This window comes from Lynx canadensis, chromosome B4 (assembly GCF_007474595.2).
Source record: "Lynx canadensis isolate LIC74 chromosome B4, mLynCan4.pri.v2, whole genome shotgun sequence".
In the NCBI taxonomy this organism is placed as follows: domain Eukaryota; kingdom Metazoa; phylum Chordata; class Mammalia; order Carnivora; family Felidae; genus Lynx; species Lynx canadensis.
Window position 1 is genome coordinate 22,514,872 of NC_044309.1, and position 22,349 is coordinate 22,537,220.

Consider the following 22,349-nt stretch of genomic DNA (forward strand, 5'->3'; position numbering starts at 1 on the left):
CCCAAGCCTGTGACACTTACTTGTTTATAATGCACATCTTCTTGTTTCAAAATACAGGAGGGGAAAGAGAGAGAGAGAGAGAGAGAAATAATGAGTGATTGATTCGAGGCAGCTTGGAGTCAAGAGACATCCACTTCGGTGGATAAACTAAAAAATCTGAAGGCAAAATCTCAGAGGAGGCGGAGACAAATTTAGTATAGCTAACTGTGATTGGCTTGACCATTAACTTCAGGGTCAGCCTTTCTGATAGATGCGACATTTTACGTGTATGTTCTACATACTTCCCGTTATAGCACAGAGGAACACTTTTTAACTCCTTCACGAGGCGAAGTTGTTTTCCTTGTGTTAAACTCCACAAGTGCCATTGTTTTGCTCTTGCCTTCTGAGAAGGGACATCCATCCCCATAACAGACAGGGTGCACGAGGAAACGGCGTGTTCCTCGCCTGGCCTTTTCGCGTGTATCAACTCCTTCAAGAGGAAAACACAACACTAAAGAGAACTAACTGCAGGAGTGTGTGTCTGAAAGGGAGGGGAGGGGGTCTGAGTTAACGAGATCCAGATTTGGAACTCGCTGATGGTATAACTTTGTAACCCCATGGAAGAATGCTAAAGACAGAGGGAGGCAAGCTAGGCCTTATCTTCTTTCCAAAGTCTTATTGCGGGTTGGGAGGGAAGTCGGAGAACAGCCGGTTCAAGGTGCTGTTTCAGAAGCGAGGCCTGTGTCCTATTACAGGTAGGACACCAGGCGGGCAGGTGGCGGGTTGGCATCTAATCCTGAAAGTGGGAGAGGCTTCCCTGCAAGCTGACCTGGGGAGGGGCCCAGGGCGCATCTGCTCCTTTAGGCACAAGCCTCGCAAAGGGAAAAAATGAGAATCATATCACCTACATACTATGAAGGGGTTGAAACATAGAAAATATTCAACAGACTGTAAAAAAGAAAAATTGCTAAAGTTCCCAATTTACCTGGAGTCAAATTTTAAGAGCCTTGGGGCGCCTGGGTGGCTCAGTCGGTTAAGCATCCGGCTTCGGCTCAGGTCATGATCTCACGGTCCGTGGGTTCGAGCCCCGAGTCAGGCTCTGTGCTGACAGCTCAGAGCCTGGAGCCTGTTTCAGATTCTATGTCTCCCTCTTCCTCTGATCCTCCCCTGTTCATGCTCTCTCTCTCTCTCTCTCTCTGTCTCAAAAATAAATAAATGTTAAAAAAAATAAAAAAAAATTTTAAGAGCCCTAAAGTTAAGTTATAGTAATGGAGGCAGAACTGCAGATGGGAGGGGGGAGAAAAAGAACTACGGATGCAAGAATCTTGTCTCCTTAAAAGGTAAAGTGCATTATCCGCATGTCCAAAAAATAACGGATGGCTTTTGGCTCTTCTTTCTTAGCTGTAATCTTTTTTGGACGTGGACGTCCACCCAATTCTGGATTCCTGCAGAATTTTGCATGGCATGAAAATGAAAATGTGTCTTCTTCGTTCCTGTGTTTTCCCCATGCATTTGAGTCCTCATGTCAGGGGCCATTTTAAGGATGAGTCCTTTTATGTGGAATCTAATTGTAGGGATTACACATGAGAAGACAGGCGTGGGTTTGAGTATCTTCAGGTCACCATAGACAAGAATCTTTCTGGCTTCTAAATGTTTTGTGAGACAGTCTTCCCTTCCCCTGATCTGCTCTTTAAAAATATCATGCTTAGGGGCGCCTGGGTGGCTCAGTCGGTTAAGTGTCCGACGTCGGCTCAGGTCTGATCTCACAGTTCACAGGTTCGAGCCCCGCATCAGGCTCTGTGCTGACAGCTCAGAGCCTGGAGCCTGCTTCAGATTCTGTGTCCCCCCACTCTCTCTCTACCCCTCTCCCGCTTACACTCTGTTTCTCTCTCAAAAATAAACATTAAAATTTTTTAAAAATATCATGCTCATTCTGTAAATCTCTGATTTGCAGAAGCAATTTATTCTCATTTGGGACAAATAAGGAGGAAAGTATGTTACTCAGAATACTACCCTATAGAGAAAACCAGTGCTAATATTTGGAGGTATTGCTTCCATTTCTGAAGTTATAGTTGAAAAAAAAATCCTTCAAAGACCCTGATGATGACTGTGTAATATTCCATTGTTTGGTTCCATGATACTTTTGTTAGTCAGCCTTCTATGTTACTCTAGGTTTATTTATTCTATTATAGATGTAACGTATACAGATTCACTCCCTGACCCACTAGTACAGAAAGTATCACCTTTCTACTTTTTGCAAATCAAACTCATCTGGTGTGACTTCAGCAATTATTGAGAAATTTATTCTTATCACTTGGGGTCATAAATCAATCCTAAGGAATGCATCTAGTCCCATAAAACTGGGTAAGTTTGGAACCGGTTTCAAACACTGTAAGCATGCCGTACATCCATCTTCCCCGGTGGGGACACTCCTTGTAAATGGAAGCCAGGTCTTCATAATTTGAAGAACACCATGGCGGCCACCACCACCACCACCAATAAAACTAACATGCTCCAGCTGGTCCTGGATAGTCATTCATCCCCCCTTTTCCTGCCCAATTGGCTACCTTCCTCCTCACCCGGTGGAGGGTGGGAGGACACCACCATATTTATTTTCCAAATGCCTTCACCTCCTAAGTCCAATCTAAGGAGAAGGTCTTCCTGTTGACCTCTGTAGCATAAAGACAATGTTAATAGACCTTCCCCTGGGAAGACCTTAGAACGCAAAGGCTTGGCAATTTTTTTCAGGAAATAAGCGACAGGAGTAGATGTTCCATAATTTTGTTTTGTTTGTTGCTGACAACTGAGAGGACAAGAGAATTAATACCTCAAAAGATTCATGTGACACAGAAATAACGTGAAAGAGAGGATCTGTGTAGTGTGGTGCCTCTATAAATAATGAGGAAGCATCCTTTTCGGCACCGGCTGTCCTTGTCATTGGTTTCTCGGCATCCGCAGAGGGGGCTTTGCAGGGGGAGAGGTGGGTGGCAGAGGGGTCCCGCGTGGCTCACGTGGCTCAGTGCCGTGCCTGCCTCGCTGTGTGGATGCCTGTGGCCGGCTCTAGACAGGGAGGCAATGGCCAGTGACTACTTGGCGTCACTGCCCTTTTCATCTTTCTGATCTGATAACGAAGTAACACACACGGCGAAGGAAAATGTGGAGACGAAAGACACAGTTGTGCTTTGCCCAACTGCTGAGTCGTCTGATTTTACTCCAGACCAAACATCTTTGTGTTTTCACAGGTGAAAATCATGAAAAATGTCTGGGTACCCTTTTGGTGGAAAGAGGGGGGAAGGGGTTGAAATATTACCCTTGAAGAAACAGGGCATAAGCTGAGTTTATCAGGGGTAACTCATCAAAATAAATCCCAGAGAAAACGCGTCCCCTCAGTCCAAGCTGAGGAAGGGAAATACTGATTTTCAGAGCTAAACTTCAGGCAGAAGGGACTTCTAAGAATCTCAGGTGCAAGTTGGCGTCAAAGGGGGGTTTGTGCAGATATGCCCTTCCGGTCTCAAGGCCCAGAAGTTCCTGGTTGACTGGAAAGCTGGCACGTGTCCCTGAGCTGCTCTCATGGCACGCGGACATGCGCTAAACAGTCAGTTGTGTGTGTGTTTACACCGACAGCAGGACCCTTTAGTGCTTGCACTCACGTTTTCTATTAAAAATAAAAGCTGATTTCTTCTCCTCTAAGTCTTTGGCACCAGACCCACCCAAAACTTTCATAATTGTTATAAAACCAAGCAATTCTGTCTTACGTGTGTATTATAGTTCTCACGTCCACCTGACATGTTCTAGAACTGTGGATGTCCTCTGTCTATTCCCCAGCCTGGCCATCAGCAGAAGAATGGCCCTTGAGGAGACAGCGGCTTGGGTTTTGTTTTTCTGGCCCTCAGCCGCAGAAGTTGTGGGAAGTAGCCAAAGAGCCTTGCAGAGACCAGGGCCTGCTGCTTCTGACACATGCCTGGCTGTGGGTCCCAGGCTTACCTGACGGCAGCAGCCGGGCCACCCGAAGGGAGCCGATGTCGGCCGATGCAGATACAGCCATCTGGTGTGGGTTTCCGTAATGATGGAGGCAGGATGGGAGCCAGGTGTCCTCAGCGAGCTCTTGCCGTTCTTCCCATCCCTGGTTCCAAGCCCAGCAGATGCCTTAGAATTTGGAAACAAGGAGGGGCTCCCGGCTGGTTCAGTCAGTGGAGCATGTGACCACCATGATCTCGGGGTCATGGGTTCGGGCCTCCCCATTGGATGTAGATATTAAATAAAAGAATTCGGGGGGGGGGCACCTAGGTGGCGCAGTCAGTTAAATGTCTGACTTTTGATCTCGGCTCAGGTTATGATCTCACGGTTTGTAAGCTCGAGCCCTGCATCCCCGCTTAGGATTCTGTTTGTCCTTCTCTCTGCCCCTCTCCCTCTCCCTCTTGTTCTCTCTCTCTTTCTCTCTCTCTCTCTCTCTGAAAATAAATAAATACACTTATTAAAAATTTTTTAAAAATAAAGTCATTTGTAAACAAGGAGAGGCAAAGAAGGAAGGCAAGTGATTGTGCTATGGTTTGTAGAAAGGACTCTGTAAGTAGAGAAACTTAAACTTTCCTTAGCGACAGCTCATTAATTCTCCGGAAGCCAGAGGAACATGGAGCGGGATGAGAGAGAAAACGAAAGTCTGGGGATGATCCATTGTTGTTAACTTCTAATAGTTTGCACCTTGAATCTTTCACGAGAGTACTTAACAGCCAGAAAGTTCTCTTCAACTCAAGTCAGAATTTTAACCAGGTTTGAGTCAAAAGCTCCCCAAGTACGAGAATTAAAGAGATTAAAGTGTCTGAATGTCGTGATCAAATTAACCAAGTCAGTTAATGAGTCCTGCTGATCCTCGAACAACGCAGGGGTTGGGGAGCCGACCCCCCACACAGTCAAATCTGTGTGTATAACTTCTGACTCCCCCAGAACAACCACTAATAGCTTACTATTGACTGGACGCCTTGCCAATAACGTAAACAGTGAACCCATATTTTGTATATTATATGTGTTATATACTGTAATCTTACAATATAGTAAGCCAGAGAAAAGAAAATGGTACTGAGGACATCATAAAGAAAAGAAAATATACTTACAGTATGTACTGTATTTATCCAAAAAATCCAGGTATGAGTGGAGTTGCACAGTTGAAACCTATTTTATCCAAAGTCAACTCTATTAGCATAATGAATTATTCCAGATACGTTTGAAATGTCATATTTCTGAATTCTCTGTGGAAACCGGGCGCTAATTAGGATGATGCAAAACTTCAGGAAGGCAACGTTGAGTTTTGTCTTCAAAATATGACATAATTTGAAGTGACGTGAGTCACCTGGCTAACCAGACGACTCACCACTCCTGAAGGTGAACATATTATATAAAGCTACATTTGCAGGTTTCCTTTTCTGGATCTCGGCATTTCAACTTTGACTTCGAGGGGTCCGAAAAATGGGAATGGAAACCCATCATCAAAGCCTCTAGCTTAAACTTGCCTTTCTCTTTGGCTTTGGTCTCCAAATACAACAGCAGTGCGAAGAATAAGAATAAATTTGATCTCCTCGTACAGCATAATGCTCCTGGTGAACATTTCAGCAAATATTTGTTCATGATGATAAAGTGCAAGTGTGGCAGTCTTTTAAAAATTAATGCTGTGCAACCATGTTGCATGCACTTGGGGAGGAACGTGTGGAAACCTAAATCTTAGTGCTAGCTAAGCCGCACATTTCTATCAAGCAAGTGCAATCAGGTAAATAATTTGAAGGAAATCTTAGTAAATGAAAGTCTGAATGACATGGTTTTTGCTTCTTTGTGTAGTGTGTATGTCTAAGTTAGGAAATTTTAAGTGTGTGTGTGTGGCTTTTTTTGTTTGTTTGTTTTGTTTTTGTTTTTTTTGAGACAGAGAGAGAGTGAGAGAGAGAGAGCATGAGCGGGGCAGGGGCAGAGAGAGAGGGAGACACAGTATCCGAAGCAGGCCCCAGTTCTGAGCCATCAGCACAGAGCCCAGTGCGGGGCTCAAACTCAGGAACCAGGAAGATCATGACCTGAGCCGAAGTCAGATGCTTAACCGACTGAGCCATCCAGGCACCCCTAAGTTACGAGATTTTACTCCTGAAAGGACTCACTACCAATGAGTTCAGCCTCTGGTCTTACAGATGAGAAACTATGACTTAGTTAGGCTAAATACCACCCACTTTTTGGTAGAAGCTGAACTAGAGCCAGCGTCTCCAGACTCCTGGTTAAATGACTTTACCGCTGACCGCCAACTCTGGAATCTTACAGACTTGGTCCCAGTTGCTTCACTTGCTAGAATTTCAGGCAAGTTGTGTAAATGATTTGTTTTCTCAGCGGTAACCAGTATCATGAAGCAGCGAGAGTTTAATGAGATTACCGTGTGTCGATCACAGTGAAGCAGGCATCAGTTTGTTAGTCCCTGCTCGCTCCCGTCACCGTTTTCTAGAGGACCATTCTGTGCATGTTGCAGATGAAGCAAAGGGGGGGATCTGCGTGAAGCCTGTCGCCCCAGCATCTCTTGGTGATAGAAAGCCCGCTTTGAAGAAGGGAAGACTAGAAAGGCTAAATGGAGTTCAGGTGGCCAGGTTTACACAAACCATCCCTTTGTGCATGACCCCAAAGGACTTCCCATTTGGGTTTGTACGTTTGAGGTCAGTTGGTGATTCGAGGTAAACGTTTAGAAGGCGGTGATGGAAACAGAGGGGAGGATGGTTGGTATCATGGGTCTCCATGAAGCAGGGAGGGAAATGCAGCCTTCCAAACCCTTGAGTCCTGCTCATATGGCTCACATAACATTTCTGCCATCCACTGCTCCACGCGTCCTCCCCAGTGAGGGTCAGCTCTCGCTCAGGAGCTTAGGGCAGAGCCTCCAAATGCCATGCTGTAGACGATGCCTGATGGAGACTTCGCCTGAGCCAAATGGGAATAACTCCCAACGTAAAGACTTCTTTATCAGGCCAAATCTGAAAGCATGTGAGCATCCTCCCCCCCCCCCTTTTTTGTTATTGAACCTCTCCTTTCTTGTGTAATAATAATAGCATACGCAGTGAAAATTTCAATAAGACATATTTGGGTGCCTTTGCAAAATAACATCTTAGTAACCCTACATCATGCTTTTTAAAGAGATTTTTTTTTTCAACCTTTATTTATTTTTGGGACAGAGAGAGACAGAGCATGAACGGGGGAGGGGCAGAGAGAGAGGGAGACACAGAATCGGAAACAGGCTCCAGGCTCTGAGCCATCAGCCCAGAGCCCGACGCGGGGCTCGAACTCACGGACCGCGAGATCGTGACCTGGCTGAAGTCGGACGCTTAACCGACTGCGCCACCCAGGCGCCCCTAAAGAGATTTTTTAAAAAGAGTTTTTAAAGAGAGTTAACTCTATGAACTACAAAATAATGGGAGCCAAACTCTGAAGAGTTTAGCTTTCTCCGTGTCTTACTGCTAATATTGGAAACACGCTAGCATCGTTAACAGCCCAGGCAGGGGAGCTGTTAGAATTGGTCTTTGTCAAGTGATGGCTTGTTGCAAGGCACAGAGTCATCTCAAACTAGTTTAAGAACCAAAATGGAAATAATTGGAAGGAATTCATGGGAAAGGCCCCCCACAAATGTGCTGGAATCAGAAACCGAGATGCCCAATGGCCCACATAGATGCTGTCTGTCTTTCAGGTCATGAACATCTCTTGTCTGTTTTCTTGAACAGATCTGCCTCATCCTTTCTCTGCACTCTTCCTGTTTCACATTCCCTGTCGATTTCAGCCATGAGTTCATATGGCCTCCCATTTCAAATTCTCATGAGGCACTAATGAAATAGCTCCTGTGTCCCAGGTCTCCATGTTTAAGGGAGAGAATATGATTGGTCCAGCCCAAGTCAGGTGGCTACTACTTGGTCCAATCAGCTGAGACTGGCTGGGAATGGGTGACTCTACACTTAATTGCTCATGCCAGTACATGCTTGAGAGTGAAAGGGCATTTCTACTAATAATCACACTGGGACGACAGGCAAAAGCAGGACTGTCCCCGGGTAGCTGCAATGTCTGTCCATCCTAAGTATGGGACATGGGGCTTCAAGGTGCTTATCCACGTGAGCAGGGAAGAATTCCTCAGAGAACAGGGACATCGTTTGGGGGCAGGAACTCTTTCAAAGATTGCTGAGCATCAAGTCAAATAACAAAAGTGAAACTTCTCCATGTGTTCAGTGTTACCAAAGAGGTTAGCAGGAGGCAAAATCCTGCCCCGGGGTTGCCTAGGGAAGGATACAGCTTGGGACTGCACTGCTCTGGACGATGTATCTGTTGGTTCAGTTGAGACAGCAAGGCGACATCATGCCTCAGCGTGCGCCCAGGGGAACAAGTCCCTTAAGGGGCCAGCACTTGTCCCACCTTCTCCTGTGTGTCCCCGAGCGCCTAAAGACTTGAGGACACGGGTGCAGGTGCGTGTCTCTTAGCATGTTCACCCACGTTCTTCCTCCTCTCCTGACCCACCCTTCGGTGTCAACAGCTACTCCCCCAAACCCTTTCTGCACTCACAGTTAGTTCTTCTTGCCCAGCTGTTATGTATATATTATCCTTGGCCCCGAAATATCCCTTAAATGCCTTATGATCTCAAGAACCAGAAAGCAGTGCTTCTGACCCCAGGAGCCTAGCCCTGTGTTGCATACAGAGACCCTGTTCCGAATGCTTTTTGACTTCTCTTTTTTTGTATATCCAATCACAGAGTATCTGATACTAGTTAGTGTCAGCAATTTCCATTGTCTTTTCCCTGCACTAAATGATGTCTCAGCAGCGAGCTGGCATCTGGGAGGGGGTACCCTGTGAGGAGATTGCTAATATGCAGTGATAGTTTGCAGTGGGAAAATGAATGGCACAGAAAAAAGAGAGGAAATTTATATTTGGAACTAAGTAGCTGTGTACAGGAAGTTAAAAAAAAAAGATTACCCCTTATATTTCTATTTTTATGCACACTACCACCACGATGACCCTGTACAAGAAATAGAAATTTGATTCTGATTTTCTTCGAGGATTATTCCTTTTTGCAATGGAAAATGACAACTCATCAACTGGACCGTAGGTGCCGTGGGTTGCAGAGATGACCACACGGCAGAGGTCGTCGACGTGGCCACGTTGCTTCAAGTAATATTATTTCTTGGCTATTTTGCTAAATCGAATGTGTAGTCTTTTTTTTTTTTTTTTTTTTTTTAAGTCACAGTGAGGACATCTTACCTTCATATTCTGCTGAGTGTAGCAGCCAGGTAACTATTTCTTTGGAGACCCTACGAATGTATCTAGACCTTGGTGAGCCACACAGTGATTTAAGGAAGATTTTTCTAGTCCAGTAATATTCTCACAGGGTGCCAAAGCCAGATCCCAATCTTTATTACAGAAGCAGACTTTATGGAAAATAAATCTGGGAATAAACCACTTTGGGGGCTTGCGCACAAGAATTAACCCAACGAGACAATTTCACTGTTAGTGGCTGTCCTTTCTGGCAAGTAATCTGCGCTGAGAGTTTCCTGTGGAACACCCAGGTTGATCCTCTCCCGGAAGCCGCATTCCACACTTCAGGGAGTGTGCTGATCTTCCCATTTCCAGTTTTCCTCTGTGGAAAGGTCCTGAGAGGTGTAGCAAGGAGCGAGCGTGTAGATACTGCAAGAGTGCCCCTGCCAAGAGGGGTCTCCTTGTACTTTTAGCAAGAAAGAGGGGCAAGAAACTGATCGTTCTACCCTCACAGGGTTCCCTGGTGTATCTGGCTAGATAATTTTCACCGTACCTTGTTCCAAAAATCACTAAGAGTTTCAAGACAGCCACAGCAGAACAATAAACCAAGCATGGAACCCTATTAAGTGTGGGGTCCTGTGTGGGGCATAGGGTGTCCACCCACGAAGTTGCTCCTGCCTAGAGAGTTAAGTGTCTCAGTGCTTAACTTCAAAACGCAGTGGCAGCCTTGGGAAGTCTTAAAGGAAATTCAAGAATGCAAGTAAACCCCAAAACTAGCTGCTGTGGACTGCCTGTAGCCTGCCACCAGCCCCTCAGCACCTTTGGTATCTTAGTAAGAGAAAACTCACCTGCCTGATTAATTCTGATCAGTTTGCCTTCCAGAAGGTGCCTGGAATCATGCGATGCTGGTCACGATGGCAGTGCGAGAGGGGAAAGCGGAGATGCGTTTATTCAGCCTAATCCCCTACTTTTGCTGACTCCCTTTCTCTGACCTTCCACAGTATAATCTCTGACCTCCACACAATAGCTCCAGTGATCTTCAAAAAAAATGTATCTGATCCTGGCCCCCTGGCCCCCTGGCCTCTTGGCCTGCCTAAAATTCCTCTGTGGAGTTCTGGTATCTTAGAATCCGAATGAGCACCCTCACCTTGACTCTGAGGCTCTGTGATCTGATCTCTGCTGGACACCTGGCCCCAGCAAGCCTCCAGGGCTTGTCACCTCCTTCTGCGTCGGGGACTTTGCACTTGCTGTCCCCTCCACCTGGAATGCCTCTTCTCTTTATCCCTACCCTCCGGTTTACCCCCTCCTCCCAGCTTACCTCTTTCCTCTTTTTTTTTTCTTTAATGTTTATTTTTGACAGAGAGAGAGAGAGAGAGAGAGAGAGAGAGAGAGAGAGAGAAACACAGAATCTGAAACAGGCTCCAGGCTCTGAGCTATCAGCACAGAGCCTGACACGGGGCTCGAACCCACGGACTGTGAGATTATGACCTGAGCTGAAGTCGGACGCTTAACCGACTGAGTCACCCAGGCGCCCCACAGCTTTCCTCTGTTTTGAGAACACAGTTTCTGTGTCTGATTCTCCACTCAAGCACCCCACCCCCACCAGTCTGAGTTAGCAGAGTCTCACTGCACCTTGAATTCGCCTTCGGTGTTGGTCCCCTGACTAGACTGTAAACACCATGAGGGCAGGGGCATGTGGGTTTTGTGCATCATTCTGGCCCAGTACCGAGCACAGTGCCTGGAGCATGGTGGGTACTCGATATATGTCTGTTGAAAAGGTGACTGGATGTACCACATAGTTCATAGCTGACACTTGGTTACACACTGTCTTGTGTTACCTTTTGCCTTTCACTAATTGTACCAATCAGTTCTCGAACGTTTTGACCCTAGGCAACATGTTGTCTCTTCTTTTCTGCATCTCCCACAATGCTCAGCCAGTAGTCCATGTTCAAGGAATGTTATTGACTAATAGGTCATGGGCATTTTCCACATTAAATTTCCTGCATTGTGGTATAGATAACTAAAAATGCAATTATGTGTCGAGTGTGTGTGTAAGTTGTTACAAACACTTCCTGCTGATTAGCAAGGTCAGTAATAACCAAAGGTAGACACAATCTTACCTATGGGATTTGGGCCTCAAAAGAAGAAATTCAACTGCGCTATAAATATCTCCCTCACAATCTGAGTTTACTGATTTTGGAAACAGTCTTGCTGTAAGACTTTGAAGGACTGGCTGTGTTCGGTTTACTGTGGGGTGAGTGCATCATCCATTGAGGCATATTTAAACACGCACAATCCCATCTGTTGTCATAACAACTCTTAGAATTTGGCCAAAGGAATTGATTTGCTATCATTCTTTCCCATGATGTGGCTTGCCTGCAGCTCCTTGCCCAAGGTGGCATTTGTACAGATGAGCAGTGATAAAAATCTTAATGGGATACTTGGGGGCAGTTTTTTTTTTTTTTTTTTCCAGTAACTTTCACAACAGGTACTTTGACCCACTGGGTTTTCAGTTTTCTGTGTCCAGTCCTTCTGATGGAGTTTTTTCCCTACCACACTGTTTGCCAGGATCGGCAGACCTTGATGGCATTGCAAATATTTTCAGCATAATTAATAGTCATTTATTTTCCTACTTTCTCTCAACTGCCTTTTGCAGACAAGAAGCCCCAAACTGTCTCACAGTCCTCAACCTCCCAATCTGGGCGACCCTGTCGAGCATTTGTCAGAGACGTCTGGTGATTCTTTGGAAGCCATGTCTGAGGGAGAAGTTCCAAGTCCTTTTTCCAGAGGCAGCCGAACTCGAGCGAGTCTCCCGGTGGTGAGGTCAACCAACCAGACGAAAGAAAGATCTCTGGGTAAGCCTCAGTGGGCAGTTTCTGATGCCTTTTTATTACTGCACGTATGTATTTTTATGCTTCTGAGCACACATCCTTGCATCCGAATATTAATTAGATCTCGTTTTGTCATAACACAAGTCCTAGGGAACTTCACTAATTTTGCATCAAGCTGAAGAAACAGCACGTCCAAACTCGGGCTAGGCCCCGTGACTGTTAGTGACAGCCGTAAACACAGGGCTGTTTCTCCCACCAGCACAGGGGGCGTGTGTTTGGTATCGCTTTTCCTTTCAACAAGCTTTTAGGGAAAGCAGAAGGATTCTATTGTTCTGCCTTTACCAACGATCATTTGCTTTTTTAGACTGGAAATTCACTTTCTATCTTGCTTTGCTTTAGAAGAAGTTTTTGGCCCTTTAACAAAATGTACAGGCCATAAGGATTTAGACCTCTCTGCCCATTTCATAAGCTTAACCTGCCATTTTAAGGTTCCAGGTCAGTACTTGTTTTTGCAGATAGATGAGGTCATGGGGTAAGAGCGGACAGGGACAGAATCAACCCACAAACGGCTTCAGGGCTGGACCCTGCAGAAAATAGCTAAATTATGCCACATAAAACCTAGCAGATACCTTGCTTGAAGGAGAAAAGAGCGGAAAGCTGTGAGGAGGAATCTCGATTTTGTTCCCTTGGTTGCAGAGGATGAGAAAACTGGTTTCAGACATTGTGCTGGCTGTCCTTTAAAAGAAACCAAACTATTATTATTTGCATTATCAATGCTACTTTTTTACATTAAATTGTGTATAGTTCCTCTTAGGTTAATAATGCAGGTTGTATTTTTACAAATTATATTTGTAATTTTACAAATTAGAGAAGAAAATTACAAAACATCTGTTTTTATCTTTTCTTGGTTTGTTTTTTGTTTTTTGAGGTCCCATAGTTAGACAGCAGAAACAGGCCTCCATTTCCTATCAACCTCACATACAGGTGAAGGAATGGGCCACATAGGGGGACCCTGGGCCCGGACAGTGTCCCGACGACACAGGCTTCCACACCAGCACGCGGCTGGAGTGCTCCAATCTGGATGACAGCGCTCCGTGCTTTACCCCCACCGAGTTTGTGCCCATCGGGGAGGGGGGTTTCTCTTTTGTGCTTTGCAGGAAATGAGTGAGGCTCAGGTCTCTGTAAAGATAGCCTGTGCTTTGCAAAATAAAGTGAAGATAAGAAATGCCTGTGCGCCTTCCTCCATACCTGGGGAACACTGAGCCTGCTGGACAGTGCATCCTTTGTCTGGCTGGCAGGACTTTCCTCCAGCAGCCAGGCACAGCTGGGAGTGCAGGTAGATCCTGGCGGTGTTCAGGAAGCAAGTGGGGGCAGAGACGCTGCCGGGACCAGGAGCTGCCTTGCCCTACGAACGGCTGAGGGTGGCTGGTGTTTTCTCGTGAGGTGGCCGTGCTTCTCTGCAAGGGGCTCGGCTTTCCTGAGCACACCTTGCTCTGACATTCTGGCGAGTGCAGAGTCACGGCAGATTAAAAAATGTATCCAAGGTGTTTATTCTTCCAGCTCCGCAAGGCACTTTTTGGCCTGTGAGCTTTACAACTCTCGGGCAGAAACAAAGGAATACAGTGAGCAGAGAGGAGAGCAATGAGAAGTTGGCCCAAGCAAGCAAGGGGAGCCACGGTTCCAGAAAGGAGGCTGGCGCAAGGCCAGAGGCGTTGGCTCTGCCCTTGGCCGCCTCTTGGTGGCCAATTTGGGAATGTCCTCCTAGCCGCACCTGGCCTCGTGGCGTCATTCAGTTGAGCCGGGATGGGAAATAAACAGGAAAGTGTGAGTCAGGGAGAGTCTAAACACAATCTCCCTGCCGGGGGCCTTGCTCAGCCTTGTGTTCGGGAGAATCCCTAGTGTGCCTGGCTTTATTTAATATGCACACACAGGCTCCGGGAAGAGCGGGTCCCCCAGAGAGCCCAGGACCAGGAGCAGTGGGTGGCCTCCAGCACTTGGTGGCAGAGGAACGTGGTGATGACTCCACGGATGGGGGACCCAGCCGCAGCCCCCGGCAGACCCAGCGCCGGTGCCATTTGGAAGCCCCGGTTAACTTTGGGGGTCTGTGCACTGTCACTTTACATGCCTCTGCAGAATTTTCAGATCTCTCCCGGAGCCCCGGTGATCCTGTCTTTATTTAAAATTGTCATAGTTTGTCCATAATGGATTTTTGCACTGATTTTGGTTTTTAAAAATTTCACATGAAAATATTGTTTATCCTGATTGCTGACTTTGGGGAGGCCCCTTAAATTTTGCACCCAAGGATAGTGCTTCTCTCTCCTCACCCGAGGGGCTGCACCATGTGCACCTCCAGGACCCGTCTGTGGAGGCCAAGCTTCTGCACCTGGACAAGGAATCACTGGAGAGGAGGCTTCCCCCAGCTCAGGCAGCACCAGGAAGAGACCTGGGCTCCTTGAGAGTGGGGGCCAGGAGCACGCAGAATCCTCAAACCACTCTCGCTCCCTGGAGGGCATGAAACCTGCTCTCACTTCAGGCAGCCTGTGCCTGGAGATAAACTTGCCTGCTTAATCATTTTTCCACCCGACTAATTCCTCCTTTCCATTACTTTAGCATATTCAAGGGATGAGAGGAGCCCAGGGGGGCTGGGCACGGTGCTTGGTGGACGTCGTGTGTCACAGAGGCTTTCAGAAGGCGTGGAGGAGAGACAAGGGGCGGGGAGAGCACGAGGCGTTGTTCAGCACAGGGAAGTTAGATATGCTGGTGTCTGCATAGCACTCTCCCTGCACGCAGGATGCGGGCTTCCCATCGGGGAGGGGACTCTGGGACTGCAGGCACAGCCCGATGACAGCAGAACCCACGAGCCCTTTCCCATGCTGAAGGCAAAGGTAGCCATTCTTGGAGATCTACAAAGCAGAGAGGTACATAGAGACATCTGCTCAGGGTCTCGGATCCATAACATGGTCAGGTTGCAACGATGGGCCAACTCTGTAGGTTCACTTCCCTGCCGCGCTCTACCCATCCGGAGCCCGGATGCACTCTTCCTCCGTGGAACTCATGCCATTTCTCCTTCCCTCTCTCTTTGGTGAAAATAGAGAAGATGAGGAGAAAGGAAGTCCACAAAATAAAGTAAAAACCGCTCTGCCGTCGAGTTTTGGTTTTAGCAATAATTTCCGTGAAAAAATGTCCCGCTGATACTAGGTCTGGGCCTTAACGACAGAGCCATTTGCTTTTAATCATTGCTGTCTTATAAATGCCTGTCTGGAATGCGACCATGGGCAGGGGCTGATGTCTAGAGGCTCCACAGTCGGCTTTGGGGAAAGGGTAGCCACAAGATGTTCCCACCCTTCTGTGTGCCCTCAGGAATTTGAAAATAAAACTCCCGTGAAAATAAGAACAGCAGCAGCAACTTCCTCCTCGCTGCAGCCAGATGCCTTTGTTGACCATATTCTGAACGGTTAGCTGTGGAAAAGAGAGCTCCCATGCCAAGCCGGCAGCCAGAGGCATTGCCACTTCTGTAACAAACTGCCTTTTAAAGACTCAGCCTCGACAAACAAGAAAGAATGGTTTTAAACGGCTCGGGAGGATTTTAGACTAATTGAGGGAGAATTTTCTCAGCGCATGTGAATTCCTGAGCATCTCTGTGTCTGTTCTTTTATTCCAGAATGGTAACGGCCAGGGTGATCATTCTCTGAGAGTGATTTGAGGGGGGGACAAAGGGTTCATGGTTGCCGGAATCTCTGTTCCTGTGCACAAGAATGGGTAGGATGTTAGAGCAAAGGGTTGAGGAAACCGCCCCCGTCTACAAAGTGGAAAGCCAAGAAGGGTTGAGGCAGAGACTATAAGACTCATATTTGAGCACTTTACTGTTTCAGCATGAAGGCTTAGCCTGTGGATAGTTAAACTCAATGTCAGACAAATACAAAGGAGTATTGCTCTACAGAGTAAGTGAAACAGGTATGAAATTTGTTGTCCCGAGCACCGATGATGATGGAGATGTAATGTAAAAACAAAAAATTACAAAGAGAGTTTTGTAGCAGGTCAATTGGTTCTGGGGCACACTCCTGATCTTTTTAGGGTGCGACCAAAGGAGAGCATTTTCTCTAGCATGGAACTAAGCCGACAGGCGTGGGTGGGTATGGTGGCTGGCTGGCATTGTCCACTCCTACCTTCTACTGTGCTGCAATGCAGACTCGTTCTGGAATATCCAGTGCTCTGGGTTCCACCATTAGGGACCAAGGCATATATGAAAGCTTTTGGCTTTTCTTTAGGATCATTTGTCATTATCCCAGGGTGTAGTCACTAAAGCTAGTGTTTAGAATCAAAGTGCAAGGCACCCCTTTTTCTGGTACCTAGGGCTCAAGTGTGGCCTGAATCGCTGATGGTATTAACAGCTTACTGCTCAAGGCAGCAGGGGCTTTGGAGTCTTAGCCATCCAGGGTGGCAGGAAGCTTCCTCATTGTCAAACGGGTTCTGCGGTGTCCCAGCTCTACAGTGGAAATTCAGTTCAGTGGTTGTGCAAACCATTCAATAAGTCAGTTTCTGCTTAAATTAGCCGGAGCTGGTTCAGGCTCTGCAAGTGAACCCTGACTGATACAAACCCTGATTCCTGTGTTTGCAGAGAAAATGTAGTGCTTCCTGTTGTGTGTTTCAGAAAATATAATTACCAGTAGATACAAACTGATGACTTCTAGAGACTTGGCAGTAAACTGAAGAATGACTTGGAGACAGGGTTTTTCAACTGTGTTTCCTACAATTTTAGAGTTCTGTGGAGTTTTCTCTGCCATAAAGATTGTAGTTTTATGTAAGATTTCGTTTGAAAATGAGCTATGCTAAACTGCTAACACACACACACACACACACACACACACACACAGAGTAAAAACATTAAATAGACCAGGGGTTTGGGGGAAGGAAAAAAAAGGAAAGAAAGAAATTACGAAGAAATTTCCTCTATACAACAGAAGTCCTTGAATACTTTAATTTGACTATATTGGGTGAGTCAAAAGGATTGCCTCTTACTTTTCTTGCTGCACTTGATGTAATGAATGTCCTGGAAGGTAGTTTTTGTAAACTGAGTCAATCTTTTTTTTTTTTTAATGTTTATTTATTTTTGAGAGACAGAGACAGAGCACGAGTGGGGGAGGGGTAAAGAGAGAGAAGGAGACACAGAATCCGAAGCAGGCTCCAGGCTCTGAGCTGTCAGCACAGAGCCCGACGCGGGGCTCAAACTCACAGTGAGATCATGACCTGAGCTGAAGTCGGAGCCTTAACCGACTGAGCCATCCAGATGCCCCAGAACTGAATCAATCTTTAAGCTAAGAAAAAAATGGGTTTGTGGGAATATTTCCAGAAATCCTCTGGTATAGTGGAGCGTGGTTTTGTGATGTAAGTATGGGTTTTCATACATGAGGTTTTCTGAAAGAAGGAAACTTCTTTCCTTATTCAAGTTTACCCTCTTGGCTCTCAATTCACCCGTAAGAAAGAATGTTCTTGTAAAAGATTACTGTGTAGATTCATGGTTTGTTTGTGCTTATTTTGAAAAGATAAAGTTCATCAGATGCCTTTCGAAATCTCTTGCTATTAACTCCTGGGTTGAAACCCTGTAACAGATTTCTCAGACTTTGAAGAAAGTGTTTAGTTAATATGATACTTGAGGAGATCCAGGCCCTTGAACAATATCTTGAGGATACTTTACAGACCGGATGCAGGTCAGGAGAGCCATCAACAGAGGCGAATAGAAGATTTGATTCATTCTAAGGGTCAGAGCCCTCCCAGGCCACCGTTACTTTACAGGGTCTGTCGTTGGTAGGTCGTAACGATGAGGGGTCCTGGAGACTTGAGGTCTGCTGCTTCTGTCTCCTCCTCTACAGCTGGGGTGTTGCTAACCCTGAATTACAGGTCACTTTTTTGGAAAGTGTACATAAAACATTTCAATACTGCAGGTGAAGCTATGGGGTTAGATAACTAGATAGGTGACTTAAATTTCCAAAGCTATTTCAGGACATCAACCTGCCAGTAAGCCAGTGTGAAATCTTTGTCTCTGTCTGTCACAGCTGTGATACCCCATCCTAACCCAGACTCCTAGGTAATGTTTTTGCTTTTTTTCTGATGTAAAAAATACTCTTATTCAAAAAAGAACCCTTCATCAGGTTTCATAAGACAACACATGAAAGTGTGGCAAGTTTTATCTGTTATTTATACCTCTCCACATCCAAAATAGATTTGATTTGGCTCATTCAAAGACAATAAAAGTATATAAGAACCATTAAAACAAGAATTAACACAAGTAGCAGTTGGGCACAATATGTGTGCCAGAAAAATTAAGATAGGGATAATTGCTATAATTGCAGCAAAGACAAAAAAAGAAGATAAAATGAGAAATGTACTGAGTCAAATGGATTTCATTATTTAAGACGAGGTGTATACCAGTTCATTAGAAAAAAAAAAAGAGTCTAAAACACTATAACCCAAGAACTCCTGCATCTTAATGTCGTTGACAACGTATTATGTAATAGTTGTATTTAATAACGGCTGTCTTATGAAAAGTTTTTTCATACAGCTACGTCCTTACATAACAAGTCAAAATCCCGGGACCCAGTGTGAAGCCATGTTGGTAGAAGGCACATTTTCTTGGACTCTGTAGATTTCTGGTGATCTAATCTGGTACACGGGAAGAGTTGATAGAGTCTTGACAGTTGAGCTGGCCCTTAAGTGATTGGCTGTTGACTACTCGTTGTCTCTTCGGGGTACATAACTGTAGCTGGAGAGGAAAATTTGAGGGGCACGTCGCTACTGAAGGCTTGAATGACAAAAGAGCCTTAGAGAAGGAATCTCTCCCACGAAGACAAGATTCCAAATCTTTAACGTGTTCTAGTCATACTGGCTGTTACTCTGTACTCTCTCCAGGAATGGGTTTGGAAGTATCTGGATTCAGATGATGTATTCTGATATGCGCTGCTACGTTTTGGTTGGAATCAGAGATGAAAGACATCAAGAGGTGTTGCCTGAACTACGTATGGCGGGGGGAGAGATTTAGTTCTCTGTTTTCCTCTGCCATGAAAACTCGATGAAAATCTGTTGACTCTGTCGCGTTACTTTTTGGTAAATGCGAGATTCGTTGCACACTTAGGAGTTTCTTGCCAAGTTAACGTGTTACTTTAAAAGCTGACTTTAAAAAAAATTTTTTTAAATTAAAAAAAAAATTGTTTTTTGATGTTTATTTATTTTTGAGACAGAGAGAGACACAGCATGAGCAGGGAAGGGGCAGAGAGAGAGGGAGACACAGAATGTGAAGCAGGCTCCAGGCTCTGAGCTGTCAGCACAGAGCCCGACGCGGGGCTCGAACTCACGAACTGTGAGATCATGACCTGAGCCGAAGTCGGACACTTAACTGACTGAGCCACCCAGGCGCCCCAAAAGCTGACTTTAAAATATAACCAACCCTTTGTGCTCATCTAATTCTATAAGAATTCCCACGCATTTTTTTTGCACCAGCTTTTAAAGAATATTCTATGAAATACCAAAAACAATATTGAGATGTAAGCCAGCTTTATGTCATACCCTCAAGTAGAGCTCCATCCGTGGTGCTGTCATTCTAGCAGTGGCCTCCAGAGGGCTGCCCACTGACATCTGGAAACAGATTTTAGGCAGCGTCTGTATTTCAGGCAGAGTATAAGAACACAGGAAGGTACCCGTTCTGCATTGCTAGAGGGTAGACATATGTCTTCTTTGGTAAAGCAACTGGTGAATTCCTATGCAGATTTCTTGAGTTAGCTCTGGGATATGGCATTACAACTAAAAGGCCTCTAAATCTGGAGATGATGTTTTATGTGGACCACCAGTGGACTCGTTCTCTCCATCCAGAAATTGCTTTGGAGCCCCAAGCCACCACTGTGATGGTCTTTACCATCATATGTCAGTCTGAACCACTCTCCTAGGGGCTGTTATTGGCCAAATCATACCCCGCCTGCTCCCCCTTCCAAGTTCATATGTTGAAGTTCTAACTCCCAGTATCTCACAATATGACTGTTTGGACATGGGGTCTCCAACAAGTTGATTAAGTTAAAATGAGGTCACTAGGGGCATCTGGGTGCTCAGTCTGTTAAGCATCCAACTTTGGCTCAGGTCATGATCTCACGGTTCGTGGGTTCGAGTCCCACATCGGGCTCTGTGCTGACAGCTCAGAGCCTGGAGCCTGCTTGGGATTCTGTATCTCCCTGTCTCTCTGCCCCTCCCCTATTCCTTCTCTCTCTCTCTCTCTCTCTCTCTCAAAAATAAATAAACAGTAAAAATTTTTTTAAATATAAAAATAAAATGAGATCATTAGACTGGGCCCTCATCCAATAGAACTGATGTCCTTATAAGAAGAAGGGTAAGGACATAGACAGGTATGGGAAGACACAGGGAGATGATGGCATCTGTAAACCAAGGAGAGAAATCTCAGAAGGAAACAGCTTTTGATCTCAGCCTTCCAGGCTCCAGAACTGTGAGAAAATAAATTTCTGTTGTGAGCCCCCAAGTCTGTGGGACTTTGTTATGGCCGCCTAGCAGACGGATATAGGGGCTTGGGACGCCCTTCTCTTTCCTATTGTTTTCCCATTTGAGAGGACGACCAGCCTTATGGCCGTTGTCACAAACTTTAAGTGTTCCTTTTTCCCCAGACAGGAAAATGAGGTTTGTCAAGTTTTCTGTTTATTTTGGTTTGGTTTCATTTTAGCCTCTGCAACCTTTGCGCAGTGCATTGACTTGGTGTCTCACTCAGCAGTGCGAGCGGGAATGTAAAAACCTTTGGTACCGATTCAACTTCTGTTCCTACTTTTCTGTTTGGCATCTCCTGAACCCCCTCCTCAAGTTTGGGAAACGAAAGTTGTTTGACATCTAACTGATTTCACTGTATCCCATTAAGAAAAGCTCCTAATTTCATCACGCTGAGTTTGAGTTCTAGAAAATTTGGCTAATGTCATTAGAAATGATATCCCCGCCAGCTTTTCACTTTTAGGCTTTTTCTAAGGTGTTAATTGGCTTTCATATATCTCTGGCTACATGGCTCCCAGTAACGTAAAGCTAAACACGATCAAAATAAATCTTTCCTTCCCCCTGCCTTCCACAAGTTTTGCTCACTCCCCAGTTTTTTTTTTTCCCTCTATTTATGTATTTATGCATTTATTAGGAATCTATTCAGTTTCCGGCACTGTTAAAGGTACCCGGGTGAGTTATTTAGAAACTGTATGAAATCTGGTTCTTGTATTTAAGGGGATTTCAGTATAACTAAAGACACATGGTACCCATGTCAGGACTTGAAAATAAATCAGACTACCCATATGAAGCTGCACGGACCCCGGCCATGCTGCCTCCCGGCTGCATGAGTGGTCCGGTCTGCCCGTGCTCCTCTCTTCGCCTGGATTCGGTTCCTTCCTCCTGGCACCACCATACCTGCATGGTCCCCTCCCCACTTCACTCAGACCTCTGCTCAGACGGTGCTCATCAGGGTGCACTTCCCTGAGGGAGACAGCACCCACCCTGCCAGTCTCTGTCTGCTTACCCTGATGTATTCTTTCTCATGACACTTCTCATTGAGGACAGTGGTTCTCACACGTTAGCAGAGAACTTGTGAGGAGAGGTGTCTGGCTCTACCTTTTGGGGTTCTGATCCAGTGGATCTGGGGCGGGACCCGGAAATCGGCAGCTCTAACAAGTTCCCGGGTGATGTTGCTGTTTCTGATGCGGATCACTGAGTTAGGGTCCTAGGATGCCCTAGGAAAGAAATAGAGTGAATTCACAACATAGCACCACATGAAGGCATTTTAATCAGTCCTCGGTAAGGGATGGAAAGTAGTCATTATATTTTGGCAGAAGAATATGGAGACTTGAAATGTCTGCCCTGGATAATGTCCTGAAATTAGGGTATTTAATCCCAGCACACATTCACCAGCACGGCCCTCCCAGGAAGTCTGGGAATATGCGTCCTTCCCACCGTGAGCTGCAGAGCGTCTTGTTCATTAAGTCTGTCTCACCTTTGACTCTGTGCTGTTTCTATTTTTGGCCCCCGTCTTATCCCTGAACCAGCTTATCATCCCCCATCTTGACACGCTTAGAAACGTAGGTAGGTTCAACAATGGAAAGGTGGCCGACCTTTTCACTGGACTGCACGCCCCCTTTGTACACACGCCCCAGTTTCTGAAACTCAGGTATTTCCCTCCCCAGTGTCCTCCCCTTGTCTGCTCCAGGGGAGGTCAGCCCCAGCCATGGTCAGTTAGCACCCAGATGCTGATATTGGTCCTGGTCTTGACAAGGCAGA

The 22,349-nt window shown here is 45.8% G+C and overlaps 1 protein-coding gene across 1 annotated transcript in view; it reads left to right on the top strand.

The window, feature by feature from the left end:
- KIAA1217 (KIAA1217 ortholog) overlaps positions 1 to 22,349 on the top strand; it is a 305,103-nt gene that overhangs the window by 149,958 nt on the left and 132,796 nt on the right. The window contains 1 exon segment of the mRNA XM_030321322.1: positions 11,879 to 12,077. Within this exon segment, the coding sequence (XP_030177182.1) occupies positions 11,879 to 12,077 (199 nt within the window).